Source organism: Misgurnus anguillicaudatus, chromosome 3, assembly GCF_027580225.2.
Source record: "Misgurnus anguillicaudatus chromosome 3, ASM2758022v2, whole genome shotgun sequence".
Taxonomy (NCBI): domain Eukaryota; kingdom Metazoa; phylum Chordata; class Actinopteri; order Cypriniformes; family Cobitidae; genus Misgurnus; species Misgurnus anguillicaudatus.
In genome coordinates this window covers 48259957-48278819 of record NC_073339.2, presented here as the reverse complement: position 1 = coordinate 48278819, position 18863 = coordinate 48259957, and the positions used below count along the sequence as shown (strand labels likewise).

Sequence of the window (18863 nt, the reverse complement as noted above, 5' to 3'; positions counted from 1 at the left end):
CATTATTAAAACCGCCTCAGTTTTTGTTACCTACACAAAAAAAAGACTAACTGAGTTTAGGCAAAAAAACAAACAGCTCGGTATAAAACTGAACCTTCTGAGAGAATTAACTGTTGGTGTTTGACAGGCGATTCATTATTTTCAAGAGATTGAAATGATAAATATGTTTACCAGCAAACCAGAAACAAAAAAGTTGACAAATGGTGGTTTTAAATAAAAATGATGTTTGAATCCAATTACTGTACAGTAGAAATAGTGAGTTTTTAGGCATTAACATGCAGGAACAGTCCGATCACAAACATTACATTCACATCTTTATCTGTTATTAAAGAGACACATAATTAACTCATATATTGATTATTACAAAATTAATACAGTCTGATCATAAATGATACAACAGACAATAAACTTTACAAGTCTGCTATGATAAATAATAATATTACAATGTGCTTTTATTGTGTCAGTTTAATTAATTATCACTACAACGTTTGCAGTTTTGTGACTTCTGAAATGTCTCGTCACAGTTTTTATCATTTTATCTGGCAGTTTTCGAGTTGTGAATAATTTAAATCTGATCTCATTGCTGATGATCTTCATCTGAATCATTAGAAACACGACCAAATCACCTCAAAAACACATTTCTCATTCTTGTTTGGCTGCTGATACAGTACAGTATACAATACCAGAAACACCACAGTAAGTCTTATTATTAACCTCCTATGACCTAGATGTTCACATACGTCGACATCACATTTTTTTATGTTTGCATTCTGTGTAACTGGAACCTGTTGTACACAAACATGGACAAATACACTGCTTCATTTTCAAAGAAAAATATTTGGTTATTATTTTTATTGGTTCTTCCTAACCCCAAAATAGCTGGAAGAAATCTGAAAAAAAGACAAACCAAAGCTTGGGTCTTAGGAGGTACAATAACAATAACAATTGATTCATTTCCGAACAGATATCAGCTAAACTTTTAAACTGTTTTACACGTTTAAAGCTAAATAATGAGCTTGAGCACAGACAGTAAATGTGATGTTATTGGTCATTTAGTGACGACTACAGGAGCTCAACTTTACCTTCACTGCCATACATTCAGGTATTATTATATCTTTAACAGTACATGTACAGTATACAGTGTTCAAATTATGTCAAAAATTATGGGGGGGTCCCCTACTTAAGCCCCACCCACACCCCAGCTAAGCCCCCCATCATTATAGGGTCACCATGATTTCACAAAGAGTAAGATGTGATTTAAACAATGCATGTATACAATACAGAATCTAAATAATGAAGTCATCATTTATTCACTCATGTTGTGTTTCTGTAGCTCACTTTAGCATTGTGTAAGATTGTGGGTTCGATCTCTAGGAAACACAAACAATATTAGGATTAAAAGTAAGTTGCTTTGTAAGATGGGGTCTGAAAAATGCATAAAAGTAAATGTAAAAAGTTTATATATATATATATATATATATATATATATATATATATATATATATATATATATATATATATATATATATATATATATATATATATATATATATATATATATATATATATATATATATATATATATATATATATATATATATATGTAATAACCTGACACGCGTGAAGTCTGATTATAAATTTGACTGAAACCTAAAGATTTATATGGAGACTTGTATTGTATTGTTTGCTGTTCTGCTTTTGATCCTTGAATATTTCTTCATGTGTTTTCTAGTGAAGCAGTGAAAATGTGTTTAAATGTTCAGTTGTTTGTTTTCTCTCTGACATTAAACTGCTGTGTGTGATGAGATTTAATTACAGTAAGTACAGTAAAGCAGAGAGGTTCATTATTGAGGTGCTGATGTCAGAGAAACATTACTCAACGTAATGACCCTCCAGTAATCTCATTGAAGTAAGTGAGGGTACGAGTCGCTCCACACCATGATAGAAAGCTCAATAATGTTCTTAGTGTCCTACAAACCTGAGAGTCAACTGAGAGAAAACAAATCACAGATCCTCCCGTAGTGCCCTAACTAGTGTTAACTACAAACACTGCTAACTAACTTTATTTCACTACTGATGTCAATGTGATCACAGCGAATGTACAACGCTGTCTCATGCCAATTCCTATTTTACGAGGTGGCTAATTTTGATGAATTAGGTGTTAGGTTGGGGTTAGGTGTGGGGTTTTGTTAGTGTTTTTTTATGACCATCGTACTGTGTGTTTATTAGTACGAATGCATAAGAATTAGCCAACTAGTAAAATGCGAACAAATTCTTGTGAGATCAAACTGTAATGTAATTCAGTTCAACTCAAGAAGGTAATCACAAGTGTAACATCTTTACAATAAATACCATTTTATTTTGATATTATCTAATATACTGATATTTTCATTTCTGTTTGTGAATTCTGACGCCAGAAGTATGTCTAGTTAATGTGTATGTGTGTGTGTATGAGACAGCGGGTGTTTGTAGTTAAAGGTTTGTAAGAGCAGGTCTCAGAACAGCTGTATTGATTTGTTGCAGTGTTTTCTGGCAGACTGAAGCCTGAATAATTAACACTCCTGAGAAATATCAAATCGGGGGAAAAAACAACAATCTGTGAACTAAACGCAGCGACAATCTCACAGCATCAGAGGATCCAAAGAAATAATTTCATCTTCTCACCATCAGCTGTCTTCTGTCTCACTGCTGATGATTGTTTCACGCTAATACATAAACTGTTTCTCGTTTCAGAATTTATACATTTGGAATAACTTGTTTATAATTGTTTTAATATGTGCAATGTTTGAGGAGCTGCAGCGTACATACAACAGAAAAGTTACAAAAATAAATATTGATTTATGTTGAGTTGTGGGGTAATAAGACATTAATTAACTAGATTTCTATAACTAGCCTATACATAACATCACTATACTGTACATTGTATACAGCATTAATTAATATTATAGTTGATCCTACTGTCTGTAAAAGAAAAACATAGTCTAATCAGTTTTTAATAGTTTGATACTACGTGATATAGAAAAGGCTGCCTTATTTATGTGTGTAAGGTAATATTAATGTACCTTACTAAGAAAACTACTTAAAAACTTCAAACTACTTTTAGATTTAAACACCAGCGGTCTTATTTACAAAACTGTGCATAGGATCCTTACTAAAAGTTTACGTACATACAAAAGCCAAAAAAATATTAAGACTTATAAAACTAAGCAGATCACCTGCAAGTGTGTGTACACGAATCATCTTCAGATCCCACCCTGCAAGCCCATTCTTCTATTTTTTATAAATCACAACCTTTGCATGGGAACTGGTGTACACATGTTTCCTGCCCCGCTTTGTGCTTACGCACATTTTATAAATGAGACCCCAGATCTTCGCTAGTATTTACAACTGCCAGTGTGCCGAGTTACGTTGAGAAATGGCGTTGTTTGCAGCGATGCAATGAATTGTGGGTTATTTGCAGCATTGAAGGATTCGACTCGTGCATCCTCTGAATTTCTGTGAAATAAGGTCACATTCGGAGTGTCGTACTGGCTTTTCTGAAATGAGACAGCCTTCTGATGTATGCAGCTTTTGAATAAGACTTCCGGAGTACGCAGCCTACTGAAACGAGACACAGCTATAGTTTGAAAGGCATTTGGACATCCTATCATTGCATCAGGACCGATTGCAATGATTGGACGAACATTTTACGGTCCTGCATCTACTACAAAAGATAGATATAGACCACTTTACTTTAGCTGTTTTCACACAGACATTCCGGAAAATACATGGAAAATGCATCCTGGATTTTTCTGGGATCATTTGATTTTTGGTTCATTCACACTGCCAATGATTTGCCAGCATGCAAGGTCCTGGAAAGACACATGACCTGTAAAGTCCTGCACTATCTTCTACGCAGCGTCTGAAGTTTGCATAATATTTATTATTTCTCTCTCCAGAAACCACTCGCGTGCATTTTTGTTTATGATAAGACTATAAAGGAGCGCGTGACGCGTCGTTCTGTGCTGGTGAATGATCTCAGCTTCAGCTGCTTTAATCCAGTTTTCAGACATTTCTCATCGTGATTGTTAATATGCATTTAAATCCCTCATTTTAAACTTCATGCCATGACACGCGCGTCATTGTTTATGCGTCTCATTTATCATTTCCTGATAACTGCTTCAATCTAGTTTGCTGACATTTCTCGTGGTGAATGTTGATATGTAATCTCTCGTTTTAAAGAGCTGAACCATAACTTTTGTTGCGATGACGCTCGCATCCTCACTATGACACGCCCATTACGGCATTGTTTCAGCTTCTTGTTCACACAGAGGGTTTTTTCCGTGTATCTTGTCCTCTTTCTGGCAACGATCCCAGAAGATTTACGGGACGTGTTTGTGTTCACACAGGAGCTTGTCTGTCTACTTTACGGGTATTTTCTGGGACAAAAGGTCTGTGAGAATGGGGTTTAAGTGATTGATATCAGGATTTGAAGAGACAAACTCACCTACGCTGTCTTTAAATAGAATAAAAAAAATCCAATGAGCAAATAAGGTTAAAAACACATTACACAACACATCTGCGGGCTAAATTCTGAACTGTCTCTGAAATAAACTGATTTTAATGAGCAAAAACACATCTGTTAATTCAATTCATTTACTTGGCTTGTCAAAATAATCTGAACACTAAAAGAGACTTCTATACTTGTAAACATAACTTGTGTACTGAACTTATTGATCTAAAAGAAACTGTTCAATTCTCCCTCATTTGTAACTTGCATTGAATTAGATGAATAAATGTAAATGTTTATTAGTTGCACAATGATGTAACGCATCTCATGGTCCAACATTGACACAGATTCTCCAGCTGAAGCTCGGCTGTGTTGAGAAATAAATCAATGAGTTACAGTAGTGACCTCAAACAGCCAAACTCATTGAATGATTAAACTCAGTTCAACCAGCTGTTTATAATCTCAGGATCTCTCGCACGGACAATGGCACATTTCTGCACGAGTCCAGCAGGTGCAAACGTCTCATTAATCTCTTCTGGTCTTTCTGTGGTTTCTCAATCAATCAAATGTACATTTCATCCTCTTCTGAGGAAACCTTCATTTGTATTTCTGATGATACACTGCTATGTTTCTCAAGTTTGGACTATTTCGTGAAACATAGGGACGTGTTTGCGCTGGAATAAGAACGGGAGATTGGATTGAGCTCTGGGGAAATCTGCACTATTACATCAACACAAATTGGGAGAACGACGAAAGACAAAATCAATCGCCGAAAGCGTTCCATCTCCAATCTGCTTCGCTGCAAACTGGGCCATTTTGTCCGTCTATTAATGAGAGTAATGTGATTTTTAATTCTGAAACATCAAAGAGATTCTCATGCAGCTCTCGCTCAACCTCAATAAAATGATTACGGTTCAATTCATCAGCACATTTCCACAGAAAAAACAAAACAGAAATAGATAAAAAAAAAACGTCTGTCTGTCTCTTCACATGAGCACTGATGTTTTTATTGAAAGTTACGTCTGATTCACAAAAGAAAACTTTTAAAGCATGTGAAGCTCACGGGTCATTCAAGATCTACACATTAAAAGTCATCTGGACAGTGATTTTATTACAAAACAGACTTGATATACTTTACACTTATAAAGATGGATTGAGCACTGAAGTTGACTGAATTTTACCAGGTTCAAATCTTTCAAAGACTTCATCATTTTGTTTGAGTCAATAAAAAGTAAAACAGAGATGCACAAACAACCACAAATAATATCTTTTTGTGCTGAAATAATTTGCACTCATTCATTCTGGGTGGACATAAACGCTTCAAACATTTATTCTAATGCTATGGCATTGTTTTGGATGATGCTATTTTAACATTCATCAAATGTAAACACTTAACTGACCCCAGATCAGTGTCCTCTTCATGCATTATTCGAGTCAATTGTGTGGATGACTGTCCAGTTCAGGTCACAGCAGGTGAAATCAGATCTTCAGAACACAACAGATGGATCTGTCACATTCAGCCCGATGGGACGTCTGACCCTGAACACACCGATTCCTCCAAACCCTCAAACAAGTCACAAGCGAGACCATCAGACTGCCGACAGCATGAGAAACACTGATCTGAGAGCAGTATTCATCTATAAATGTGTTTGGGTATTATTGGCATGTATTAAAGATATGGAGTTGCCTTCCAGCTTACACAACAGATTTATGAACAATTTGCATAGAAAGGCAATTAAATCTTCAGTTTGATTTCTATTGCACTTTCACAGTGTTGGTTGTAGCAAAGCAACTTTACAGAAATCAAATTATTTTTACCACAAAATATTCCCCATTGAGCTTATTAAAGGCAACTGTGGGAATGATTTTTTTCAGCTCATTTTTCATTTTCTCAATATTCCCAAAGCATTGATATAAACGATTAAAACTGACAGGAAGATAATGCTCATAAGAAACCCTAATACAATAAAACAGCAGTGAACGGAAAAGTCCTTACAAATCTCACCTATAGGCTAGAAAACAATTACATGTTGTATTGAGATGAATCACATCAGTTTTGACAGTACGTGACCTCAGATGTGTTAAATAATGATTTTAAATAAATGATCTGACGATGACAGATAACTAACCTCTTGTGAAGAAGATGTCGTCATGTATACTAATGAGTGCATGCGGATTAACAGCACAAATAACTTTTCCATTTTCCAGGTAAAGTACACTTAATTGAAAGTATTGCGTGTGAAGCATATGAGTTTGAAATATGAAGACAAATATTCATGGCATGCTTCCCTAAAACTGAAAGTGTTTTCCTCATTTTCAACAATTAGGTCTCTCCATATCCCCAAAGAGGCCAATTAATTCTGCATTCATCATATTAGTGAACGTGAAAGAAAATCTATTTTTAGCTTCTCAATTCTCCCTCATAACAGCTCATCATGGTCTCCTTCTTCTATTTGCACCTCACAAGTGCTTCATTAACACTCTCGACCCGCTCGTGCTTCTGTCCAGTAAGTCTTCTTATAGATTTTGATTTCATTTTCACTTTGTTAGGTTTGGAGAATGATTCATTTTCATTTTCTCAAATAATACGCTTTTATTATATGAGAGTGTGAACTACAGTCGGTGCTTTCAGACCAAATGGCACACGAGTGAGATAAGAATGTAAACTGGATTTCTGCCAGACGACAGCGGCTGTGAGTTCAGACCGTCACTTGATAGATGATGAAGACTGAGGGCACGTTTAAACACATGGTGGATTTTAGTTTTAAACAGAGCGGATCGACACAGCAGTGAATTCAAATCTACAGCCCTGATCTGTGCTTGAAACACACGTAAATAAAGCTGCTGTCCCTCTCTCTCTCTTTCACACACACACACACACACACACACACACACACACACACACACACACACACACGCACGCGCACGCGCACGCGCACGCGCACGCACACGCACACGCACACGCACACACACACACACACACACACACACACACACACACACACACACACACACACACACACACACACAGTTGCCATGGTTACAGTCTCTGTGTAGCACAGGCAGAATCTCTGGATGCTGCGGATTCCTTTCAATAAAAACACTGAAGTTACTGTTAACAAACTCTTTGTTTTAAATAAATGTTTCACTTAAAAGCAAATCTATTTTTAAACACAATGACATGATTTAAAAGAGTAGAGAGAAAGACGGCTGGACACATCATCAAATGATCTTTCATAAATGAGGACTCGAGGTGCAGTGCATGCTGGCATCATTTCTGAACATCAGCAGTTTAAGATTCTGTGGACGTCTGTAGAGGTTTTGTCCTCATCCTTTGTTTTACATTTGTGTTATAACAAATAGGGACAGTTTCCTGAACAGGGTGTAGATTAATCCAGGACTATAGCCCTAGTTATATTAGAACATTTAAGAAGTTTTTACAAACAAACCTCACAAAAACAATAGTGGTGTGCATTTTGGGACAAAACAATGGCACTGAAATATGTTACGTCAGTGCGAGACGTTTTTAAATGAAGGCAGCTCAAACATGCATTTTAGTCTGGGACTATAGGATAAACCCTGTCAAGGAAACCGCCCCATAAAGTTATATCTATTAATGAAATATCTGTGGTCATTTACTCACCTTCACCAAGACTTATATACATCATTAGTGTCTACTACTTTTTTTGCTTTTTGTTGCTATGTGTGGTCATCTCACATTAAGTTTAAATATGAGTAAACTTTCAAAACAAATAAAATCTAATACTCACCTTTAAAGACAACACAAGTAGATTAGGTTCTGGTTGCCAAATTGGTGTTGTTTTAGTCCACACTGAAACATGAGCCGTTTCTCAATGTCAAGGAAGGATCCTCGGAAGCCAGAATTTCGAGAATGCTACGTTATCAACGTCTGTCGAAAGACTGTTCCAATGTCGAGGATCCTCGGAATTTCAGTCAAGGACTGAGTCCTTCGTTTGAGAAATATCCCATATACATGAAAGGATGCATATGTGTATCCTTCGCGCGCTGAAATCACCCACAATCCTATGCGCGCAGCACCGAAAGCACACCTTTCATTGACGCAATGACGTGCACTTGCTAGCCTGTTCCATTTAACGTGTTCTCCGTTAGAGCCTCATGTTCTCTTACGAGGAGCCCCGTCTAGCCTCTAAAGGAAGTGACTTGTAAGGACTAGTCCTGCCAAGGAAGTATCCTTGACATTGAGAAACAGCCATTAACTCATGAAATCCCATTCGTGTGGATTATACACTGTGAAAAATTTCCTGTAGAATTTACAGTAACTTACTGGCAGCTGGTTGCCAGCAACTTACTGTAAAATAACTTACAGTAAAAAATACTGTATACAATTTTACAGTACTATTTAAAGTACTGTATACAGTTTTACAGTACTATTTAAAATACTGTATAAAGTTTTACAGTACTATTTAAAATACTGTATACATTTTACAGTACTATTTAAAATACTGTATACATTTTTACAGTATTGTTTAACATGCTGTTACTGTTTTTACAGTATTTTATATTTTTTACTGTAAAATATACAATAATTTTACAGTCTGTTTCCCAGTAATATATACTACAATGTATATATTACAATGTGTATTTTACTGTAAAATTTCCTGTGATTCATTGTCCAATTTCTATTTACTGCAAAAAATTTAAATAGAGGTATTAAAACAGCTCTTAGTAAATAACAAAAATAAGCAATGACAACATGTTTTTAAAATTTCTTTTAGTTGTTCAAATACATGAAATCAGATTTTCATATTTTTGCACATTGAACTTTCAGCTTGCATCACAAACTGTTTTTCTCAAACCTGCAATAACATTTACTCATATCATATTACAGAATTTTAAATCAAGTCATGAACTAATTCAGTAATAATAACAATGTTCAAAACAATGTTCAAATACAAAATACTATCCAAAGTATTTTTCTGCTTTTTGCATGAGATGTCACCAGCCTCAGGTTTTTGGGGTGAGGGGATTAAACTCATCCTCTACTGATGTTCCTCACTAACACTACAATCCCAACATTAGGAAAGCTGCTGGATAATCCATTTACTGAGACTTTGAGTCTGATCAGGTCTGATGTTGTCTTGGCATCACTCTGTAGATTTCATCCAAATAGTTTAATGGTTATATAACATTTAGTTAAATAATTAAAAATGAAAATAATTGTTTACTTACCCACATGTTGTTCCAACCCTTTCTTTGTTTCTTTGTTTCTATTTTTCTTTCTTTCTTTCTTTCTTCTACAATTCTGTCAATAGTTTACAGTCTTTTTCTGCATAATCTCAGCTGATTTGACTTCAGGCATTTTATACTTATGGATGATAACACTGCTTTGCATGTTTATTGTAGATATTCATTAAAAAAATGTGCACTATTTAAAGCTGAAGTATGTTTATTTAAGAAAAGTTATTTATTTTTATCTTTAATTCATTTTCCACATTAAACAGAGAGCTATATAATAAGAGCAACAATCTTCAGTATTATTATCAGGGGAACGCTGCACTTTTATAACTCCTATATTTTAATTACTTCATAAAGACAGCAAACGGTGTGACGGTAAGCAATATTTTTGAAATACACTGTAAACTAAAAAGGTTCATTTCTCATAAAGATAATACACTTTCTTCCTCAGGAGACAATGAGCTATTCACTGATCATCCTGAGTGATTTAAAGCTCTCAGATGGATTATAATAATATGATATTTAAGTTTATACCTTTAATGTGTTTCTTCCATCCATTTATTGTTGAGAAATCAGGCAAAAGCTGATCAATGGAGCAATAAAACAGATGATATAGTAATCACAATAGACCTTGTTTATGCTCATACTGCATTGCAACCTGCATTTGCACAAGCAGAAAATACAAAAAATCTGCAACATCTTTTATGTTGTTATATATTTATAACTTCTATTTTTCTTTCTTAGTTACTGCCTGCACTTGCTTATTAACTAAACACATTTGTTATTTTTATTAAAAATCAATCACAATAAATTCATTTCAAGCAGATGAATATACAGTAGATTAGATTTGATGTTGACTTGTTTTTCAGATCTCTTTAAAAGCTATGAAGGTCTCATATTAAGCTAAAAGTTTGTGTCTGTCTGTGATTCACCTTCAGATGCTTTTACAATTCAATGAAAGCATTAAGAGGTAATTGCTCTACGTTTAGATAATTGATTGTTTTAAGTCAGCCTGAAGGTTTTTCTATTATCAATGCTGTGCAGTTTAATAAAAGAGTCAATAAAAACATTCATGCTGAACGCAACCACTAAAACTGCTGTAGAAAAACACAAAAATACAAAATAATGATTTCATAACCAATTAAAGTCAATATGAAACAGAGTTATTACTCTTACCCAACTTATAAACAACTTTTAAAAGCAGAGGATCTGTTTTTTCATTTGATATATTTGTATGTTTATAGAAGAACATTTTGTGAAACTTTTGTGAAAATCACAAAACATGCTGGCGAGCAACTTAAAAAAAAAGGCTGGCTGGGAATGAGTTAATATAACCATAATATGATATATATTGTGTCATGTAATAAGATAATTAAAATTAAAGAAGTGAAAGACATTTAAAAAGATAAGGTGTTTTAATAATCTATGCTTATGCTTCCCATTATTTTCGGGCATACAGTATAAACAGCGACAAAAATACTCCATATAAAGGGTTTCTGGTGGCAACATTTACAAGTTTTTTTGTTTTTGACAAATTCACTTTATTTTTCGATTTTTAAATAAAAGGCAACACAGCGCACACATCACTACAGCAAGCACCGGTGTTTCACTTGACGGGTCCGTCTTCAACTCCTTCCTCATTTGCAAGCGGTAAACCTCGCCGATCGGTCTGCACAGTGCCGCTTTGCATTTCTTATTAAAGATTTTAAGGGCATATTAATTTTTTTAAATAATGAAGCTCACAGATAAGTCATTTGTAAAAAAAATCACATATTCCAAAACAAATGAAAGTTTTTCAATACAACAATCTTTTGAAAAACAACTTTAACGAAACTTTTACATTTACATAATCTTCATGTTCAATTTCGTTTCATGTCATCAGATGACTGACCATCACCCGGGTAAAGTACAAGTAAACTTAACTAAAGTCACAAATTTTTATCTCATCTCATCTGTCTCTCACATACTAACAGAAAAGATTCATTGCACTTAGATGAGCTCATTAAAACTAATTATTATATAAGAATTATTCGACGCTGACAAATAAAGTGAGAATTTCTCATAACAGGACACATTTATTTACAAGTGTAAAATACAGCGTTAACAGTGAGTTCTGTTGTTCCCTGTTAACCAAAAGCCTGATATACACAGAAGATCAGAGTTATAACATCAAACAGAGTCACATGAGAGATCTTACTTAAATTATGCATAGAACAGAAATTCATTAGAATGATGTGTGTGAGTGTTTATGATACAATGAATATGAATATATAATATATCAGAATGATTGTTTTCAAATGTTCAGAAAATAAAATCTTATTAATTCAGCTGAAGGAACTGAAATGTATAAATATCTTCTACCTGCAACAAACTGTGTTTTACATCATTCTTTATTATAAATATAATATATGTTTGATTTTATGACAACTGAATTGAGTTTTTCTTTGCAGTGACCAAAACTACAGGGTGATTATTATCATGTCAGATGATTCAGTCTCTCTGTCACACAAACAACATTTACTTCATTGATTTGTTTTGGCCGCCTAATGTGAGACAATTCCAGTTTAGTTTAACTTGATACACGTTTCCTCTTGATTTTTCGGCATAGAGACACGGATCAAATACAGAATACATAAGAGATGTTTCTCACATCTGTTAAAAGTGCAAATTAACAACACATTACTAACTTAACTTCCAGTGTTAAACCAGCGCACATACTGTCATCTCTTGCCAGGGTTGTCATACTACAAGTTTAATCTTATCGAAATAAATCCCACAAAATATTATAATTATTAATAATAGGCAAGTAAAAATGCATGAATTTTTTGCATTCAATATCTTAATACAGATAAGGTTTTAACAATAAATGTTCAGATTTGCTCAGTGATGCCTTTATGAATCTTACAGAAAAGAGTTGACCTGATCTTTATTTGATTTTCATGAACACTTGTTATACATTAAGACTACAACAAACTCATGTATGTACAAACAGATATAAACTATAGTAAAATATAATAAATATAATAACTCAAGTGCACGGTTCAGCTGGCAAACAGTGACCAGAAACATATTGCACATCATCACTCAAATACACACCGCAAATAATGACTTTCTTTGTATTTTTGTCTTGTTTTCAGTAGAAAAAAATATCAAAATATTCTTAAATCAAGATGTGCAAAATGACCTAAGAAAATGAGTCTAGTTTTAGACAAAAAACCATACAATTTAAGTAAATTTGTTCTTATAACAAGCAAAAAATATCTGCCAATGGGGTGAGAAAACGTTTCTTGAATTAAGTGACTAAGAAAAAAAGTAAACTTATTTTAAGATTTCTTTTTCTCACCCCATTGGCAGATTTTTTTACTTGTTTAGTGATGCTCAAGATACTGAGTTTATTAATCCATCTTCAACAAAGTTTACATCATTTTAAGTGATTTATAGTCCAGGGTCACTTGTAGTAATAAATCTACCTCATCGTCCGTCTACACAAGACTGATCGATGCTTTTGTTGTCTTGATTGTTTGTATTTATCGCTCTGTAGAAGAATGGGTATGTGCGGAGGCGTGTAGTGTTTCTTTACAAAGTAACATCGCCATCTACTGGCCTGCCACATTTAATACTATTTGTTTTTGCATATTTGTGTAAACATGTATCTTTCTGACTTTGTTGTCATACAGAAAAAAATGCAAAGAGAAAACTCAGTATTGACTACATCCTTGTCATGTAAACGTAGCTTAAAACTGCACATTGCAATGCCTTGTCTAAGTGTTCATGTCTTGATTTGTGTGGAGTACAGTATATTTCTGGCCATACTCACATACACACTCATGCATACAGTTAACTAGATTTCACCTGACGTCATGGCAGTCAAAGTTGAAACTATCAACTCAATTTACAACTGAAAGTTTTGCCAGGATTTCGCTTTGACTCCTCTGTGTTTCTTCAAAGATCACAGCTGCTACAAACACTTGATGAAGAAGTCTGAAGGATGTGACGGCCAGCAGATGAAATTATCAAGAGTATATAAGAAAACCCAATAGAGATGTTCGGTCTCAGAGGGCTGAAAAACCGAATAAAGGCAGGCTGTGAATTCAAACCATAATTTCATCGGGTGAAATTCTCCACACTTCTAGAAAAACACTGAAAGACCGACACGTAGCTGAAGATGGCCAGAATCTGAAAGAATCAAGACTTTATAAGACGACATAGTCAGACATCTCAGTGGACTCGATTTTTACTCGACATGCCTGGAAAAGAGAAGAAAAATCTTTAAATCCGTTGGGTTGTGTCAGGACGCCGCTGCAGGAGATCTTCATGATGCCATCAAAACACGAAAAAAAGGCCAAAGACAAAAACGGCAACCCAAAGTGCTGGAGCCTTGAATACAAAGACCATCATAGATTTATCACAAAAAACTCAACTCTGTCCCTTTCAACATATTTACACGCCCATATCTTCATTATTCATCCAATCTGAAGGATTCTCTTTTCATATTTTTTCTTTTCTGGTTTTGTTCTTAGTTTGAATGGGCTGGGAATGTTCAGCACGGCCTCCATTATGCTTTACTGTCGTCGTGTTTTGTGTGAAGGCTGTTGTCACCGCGCACTTTGATCTCGATTAAATCCGGCTTCAGGACGTCTTTACCATTTTCTTCCTTTAGTGGGAGTTTCCTGCGTTAGAGAAGCGAGAAGACGATGTTCAAACGTGTTTGCTGTGATGGCCGTGATGTGAATGTGTAACAACACAGATGCAGAGAAAAACAAACATGCATTACTTTAATATGCAACTGTTCAATATTCAACAACAATAAATACAAACAATAAACAACTGACTGACTGACCAACCAACCGATCAATGAAATATAATCCAACTCAATTTCTCACCAATTAGTGGACCTCTACAGACAACCAACCAGCCAGAACAAACTTTGAAGTGGGCTTGAAAAACTTTCATTGTTTGAAAGTTGGAAAAATATTTTTCTTTTATGATTTTATGGTCTTGTTTTCCACTACAGTCCTTAAAAGCAGATATTTTTACGTCTAAAGCAAAATTATAGAAAATGTTATGTCTTGCAGAAAAATCTAACAAATAATCTTAATGCTTTTGCTTAAAAAAAGAACAAACTGTTTGGGTAAGAAAGATAATTACATTCAAAAGCAAAAACAAGATTATTTTTCTTGCCCTGCAAACATCTCGGTTCTTGTTTTAAAACATAAACTTCACAAAATTCTGTTAGATTTTTCTGAAATAAAGACAAAAAGGCTTTTGGTTCTTATGGAAATCAATTTTGTTTTAAGGATGTTTATAGATAATTGGCAAACAAGACTAAATAAAATTAGGATTTAGACTTATGGCTGCATCCAAAAGTTTTGGCGGCTGACTTTTTGCCACTTTGCAGTCTTATCACAGTAGAAAAGAAGTAAAGCAAACATTGCATTCAGATACCTTCCTATCTTTGTACTGTATTGTACTGTATTTTGACAACTTTCAGTACTGGATGTACCTGCATTGCAAATCTGTTGCAAACATTTTTTTTTGTTGTTGCTAGGGCGTAGATAAGAGACTATTAATCTGCTCTTGGCTGTGTCAAAAATAACTCTCTATACCCTTATATACTGCACTGAATTCTCCTCATGATTTGCTCTGGCCTCCTGTGGCCACCATATTAACATTTTCTGAAGGCACGACTGGTTATGAGATACACTAAACTGAGTTTAATTCCTGTCTTAATGTTATTTCTATATACAATTGACTGTCCTTAAAAGGCACCCCCCCAAAAAAACTAATCTAGACCAGCTGAAAAATACCTAAATCTCATCTAAAACCACTGTGCCATGTGACTGGTTCAAAACCAGCTTCAGGTCCAGCTAAACCCAGCATTCTGAGATTTGTTTAATGAAGAAATATAGGTCTGTTTAAGATGAATAAGATTCACACAACTCTTCACAAGCAAAACAAAGAGTTCAGGCATAAAGATGCAGAGACAATGCAAACCCAGTAACATAACATACAAGAAGCAGTGAAAAACTCACAGATAAGCTGCTTTTCCCTCCTCCATCTCTTTGCTCTTGCCGCTGGTGGTTGTTTTCTTGCTGCAGAACTTGCGACTGATGCACATGAGAAGTCCACACTGACGCAGGAAAAAACAACTGACGTCCACCAACACCAGCAGCAGAAGAAGACCGGCTACACCCAAACCCACCACAGCGCCCAGACCGAGACCACTGAACAGTGAATCTGCTGAGACCACAGGTGACATAAACACACTCGGTAAATGCTATCTGATCTCAGACCTGTAGATCTTAAAACACATCATAAACATTCAGCAGGTCAGATGTTTGTGTAATATCATCATAAAAACATCATACTTATCAATCTTAGATATAAAACATCTGTCTGGATTTGCTTTAGTGAAGTTTTGATGACCTGTTATCAGTTAAGCAACTACATTTATTAGTATATTTTTATACTGTGTAATATCTTTTGTGTAAAAGAGCCTACCCCCATGTCTCTACAATGTTATGATGCTGAAAAATAGGAGTTGTAAAATGGTTGCTAGGGTACTCTGTTTGGTTGCTAGGGAGTGAGTTGGCATCCACCAATGATTATACTCCAAGCCACAAAAGGAATCATGCATGATGAGTCACAATTTTTTTACAGTTTTGGAGTAGTTTTAAAGCAAAATAGCAATTTTTCATATCGAGACCCCTAGGTGGTGCTATAATGAAACGTGAATGGAACCTCAGATCATTCACACTTTAGTTTTGCGAAGATACAGCTGTTTTGTTCACTAATTAAGGCCAACTAGTGGCGCAGACACACCATCTTTTTTTAGTGGCCTCAGACTCTACATTAGTGTATCAAATCTGGTAAAAATATCTCATTTCGTTGAGCAGTTATAACCATATGTCTAAAAACAGAAACATTAATAATAACTCTTAGTTTTTTTGCTAATTTCGTCCATTTCCGATGTGAATTTTGCAGTGTCCTTATTAGCTTATAGTCCAGCAGTTATATGAATATGGGAAAAAACTGTCTTTGAGTCGGTCGGAATATTCTCGATTGTTTTATTAGGCGCTACTTTGCAGCGTTGGACTAGGCGTAAAGCAAAACCTGGCATGTTTTGTATCGTTGGACTTGGCAACAATTCAGGACTCTAATGAATCAAATCCAATGAAAATACAGTATGTCAATTGCTGTGAAAGTTCTGCATGTAAAAAATTCTGACCACTAGATTTAATGAAACCTTGTATGCATCCTCAGTTCCTGACTGCCATCACAAGAACCAAGTGTTGTGTAAATACACACAAGTTTGGCAAAAACACAGCCTCAAATCAGTTTTTTTCACACTCTACATAAAATTCGTTGAGGTGGTATCCAAAAAAGGATTTGCACATCAACATGATTTCCATGATTTCCATAACTGACTTCCATTTTGCTCTGAGTGTGTCTAAATGCTACACACAAATTTTCACTCAAATCGAACAATAGGTCTAGGATGAGTTTGAAAAAGTAGTTTTCAAAATGGCGGAAAAGTTTTCATGATGAAAAATGTTGTTTCTACGACTTGTGCATCAGAAGTTATAAGCAAAAATGTAAGTGAGACTTATGACTGTTGGTGGTGCTAGCAGGTTTGAGATAGAGACTCTAACGCCGCATTCAGACAGCCAGCGATGTCATCGCTGTGTGTCGCCCGTCTCTTGAGGCGTTTCTAAATCTGCTTGTCATACACAAATGAGTACCATCCACGCCAATAACTGACGAGAGAACGATGACGTGAACTCCACTGCTTTGTTCTCATTGGTAGTTGCTCCCGAAATTCGCTCGACATTTGCATAAAGTTAAACTTTTCTTAACTTTCTCGCGTCGCTGGACACGCCCATACGGTCGCCAACGGTCACTTTCACTCATACCGCCGGAAGTCGCCCGGTTTCCATTGAAATGAATGAGATCGCGTCGCTCTGCTAGTGCTGGTCGCTGGCTGTCTGAATGGGGGGTTAATTTGGTATGGTAACTTTTAGGACTGACCTCTATCTGTGTGCAAAATTGGTTAGGGTTAGGTTAACCGTAACTTTCCTACGTACGCTTCTGTGGGCAGCCATAGACGCAATGGTGGAAGAAGAAAAATAATAAGACGACTAACAATTACAAATAATAATTAACAGGAGGTTAACTTAACCCAATCACTTGTAACAGCTTTACTAAAGCAAACTAAATGCATCAAAACAAACCTTTTAAGTGACTTTTTAAAAAAAGTTTCTAGATGTGATGCTATTTCGAATGTGTGTCTAGTTCACATGTACACCGGTCTTAAACTCTTTCAAGTGTATAGTGATATAAATGAAGCTCTGAGGTTTGAGTTCTTCGAGCTGTTTGCGTCACATGTAAAGATGAAAACACAAATATAAACACAAACGGATGTCTGAGATGCTGACAGATTCAGACACTATCAATATGTTCAGTTTACATGAAGCGACCTGCAGCGTAAACACAATGTTCTTCTGTAAGGAGTTTAATGTGTGGAGAATCTCCTGAAGCCTGCAATGATTAGAGGGAAACTCTTAAATATGAGACGCCTGGAGTCGGTACGGATGCTGAAACATCTGAGGTTTTATTGATTCTTATCACCACAGAGCCCCAAATGTACGAATGCAAAGAGAAATCATAAGAACATGGATATAAGAGTTCAAAGCGGTTCAAAGCCTCAGTATTCACCGCATGCATCTGGACTTTGACTTTGAGGGTCTCTCTGGTTTACACTTTTAAAAAGGTGTTAAAGTAAGTGCCACCAAACCAGATATTCATTAAACCATCTCCATTTGTGCTCTTAGAAGAAAGATGTATGCGAGTGGCTGAACTTTAAATGCAATATTGTTAAAACTATGGCTGCGTCCGAAACCTACTTCCCTACTATATAGTAGGCAAAAAGCAGTAGTCGAGGTGAGTAGTTGGGAAATTTATGGTATTTGAAAAACAGCATACGAAGTGTGTATTCGATGGCCAATTTACTATATCGTGGACTCCCGTCATCCAACAAAGAAGAAGGAGAGGCGTCGTCATAATCAAAAACATTGGAAAGGGGTAACACGGCTCTATTCAAATTCAAATATATATAGGGAACAAGTCTTTTTTACGTGTTTTACGTCTCACCTGTGGT

General features: G+C 35.4%; 1 protein-coding gene across 2 annotated transcripts in view; it reads right to left on the bottom strand.

The window, feature by feature from the left end:
* Window positions 1-11687: 11687 nt before the first annotated feature.
* LOC129445116 (neural cell adhesion molecule 2) overlaps window positions 11688-18863 on the bottom strand; it is a 205048-nt gene continuing 197872 nt past the window's right edge. Inside the window, exons 16-17 of one of the 2 annotated variants that reach the window (XM_073866293.1) lie at window positions 15739-15946; window positions 11688-14376 (exon numbers count right to left, since the gene is read on the bottom strand). In XM_073866293.1, coding sequence (XP_073722394.1) covers window positions 14262-14376; window positions 15739-15946 — 323 coding nt within the window. In that variant the 3' untranslated portion in view covers window positions 11688-14261. The remainder of the gene's footprint in view (window positions 14377-15738; window positions 15947-18863) is intronic. The other variant, XM_073866294.1, reaches the window with a different exon arrangement.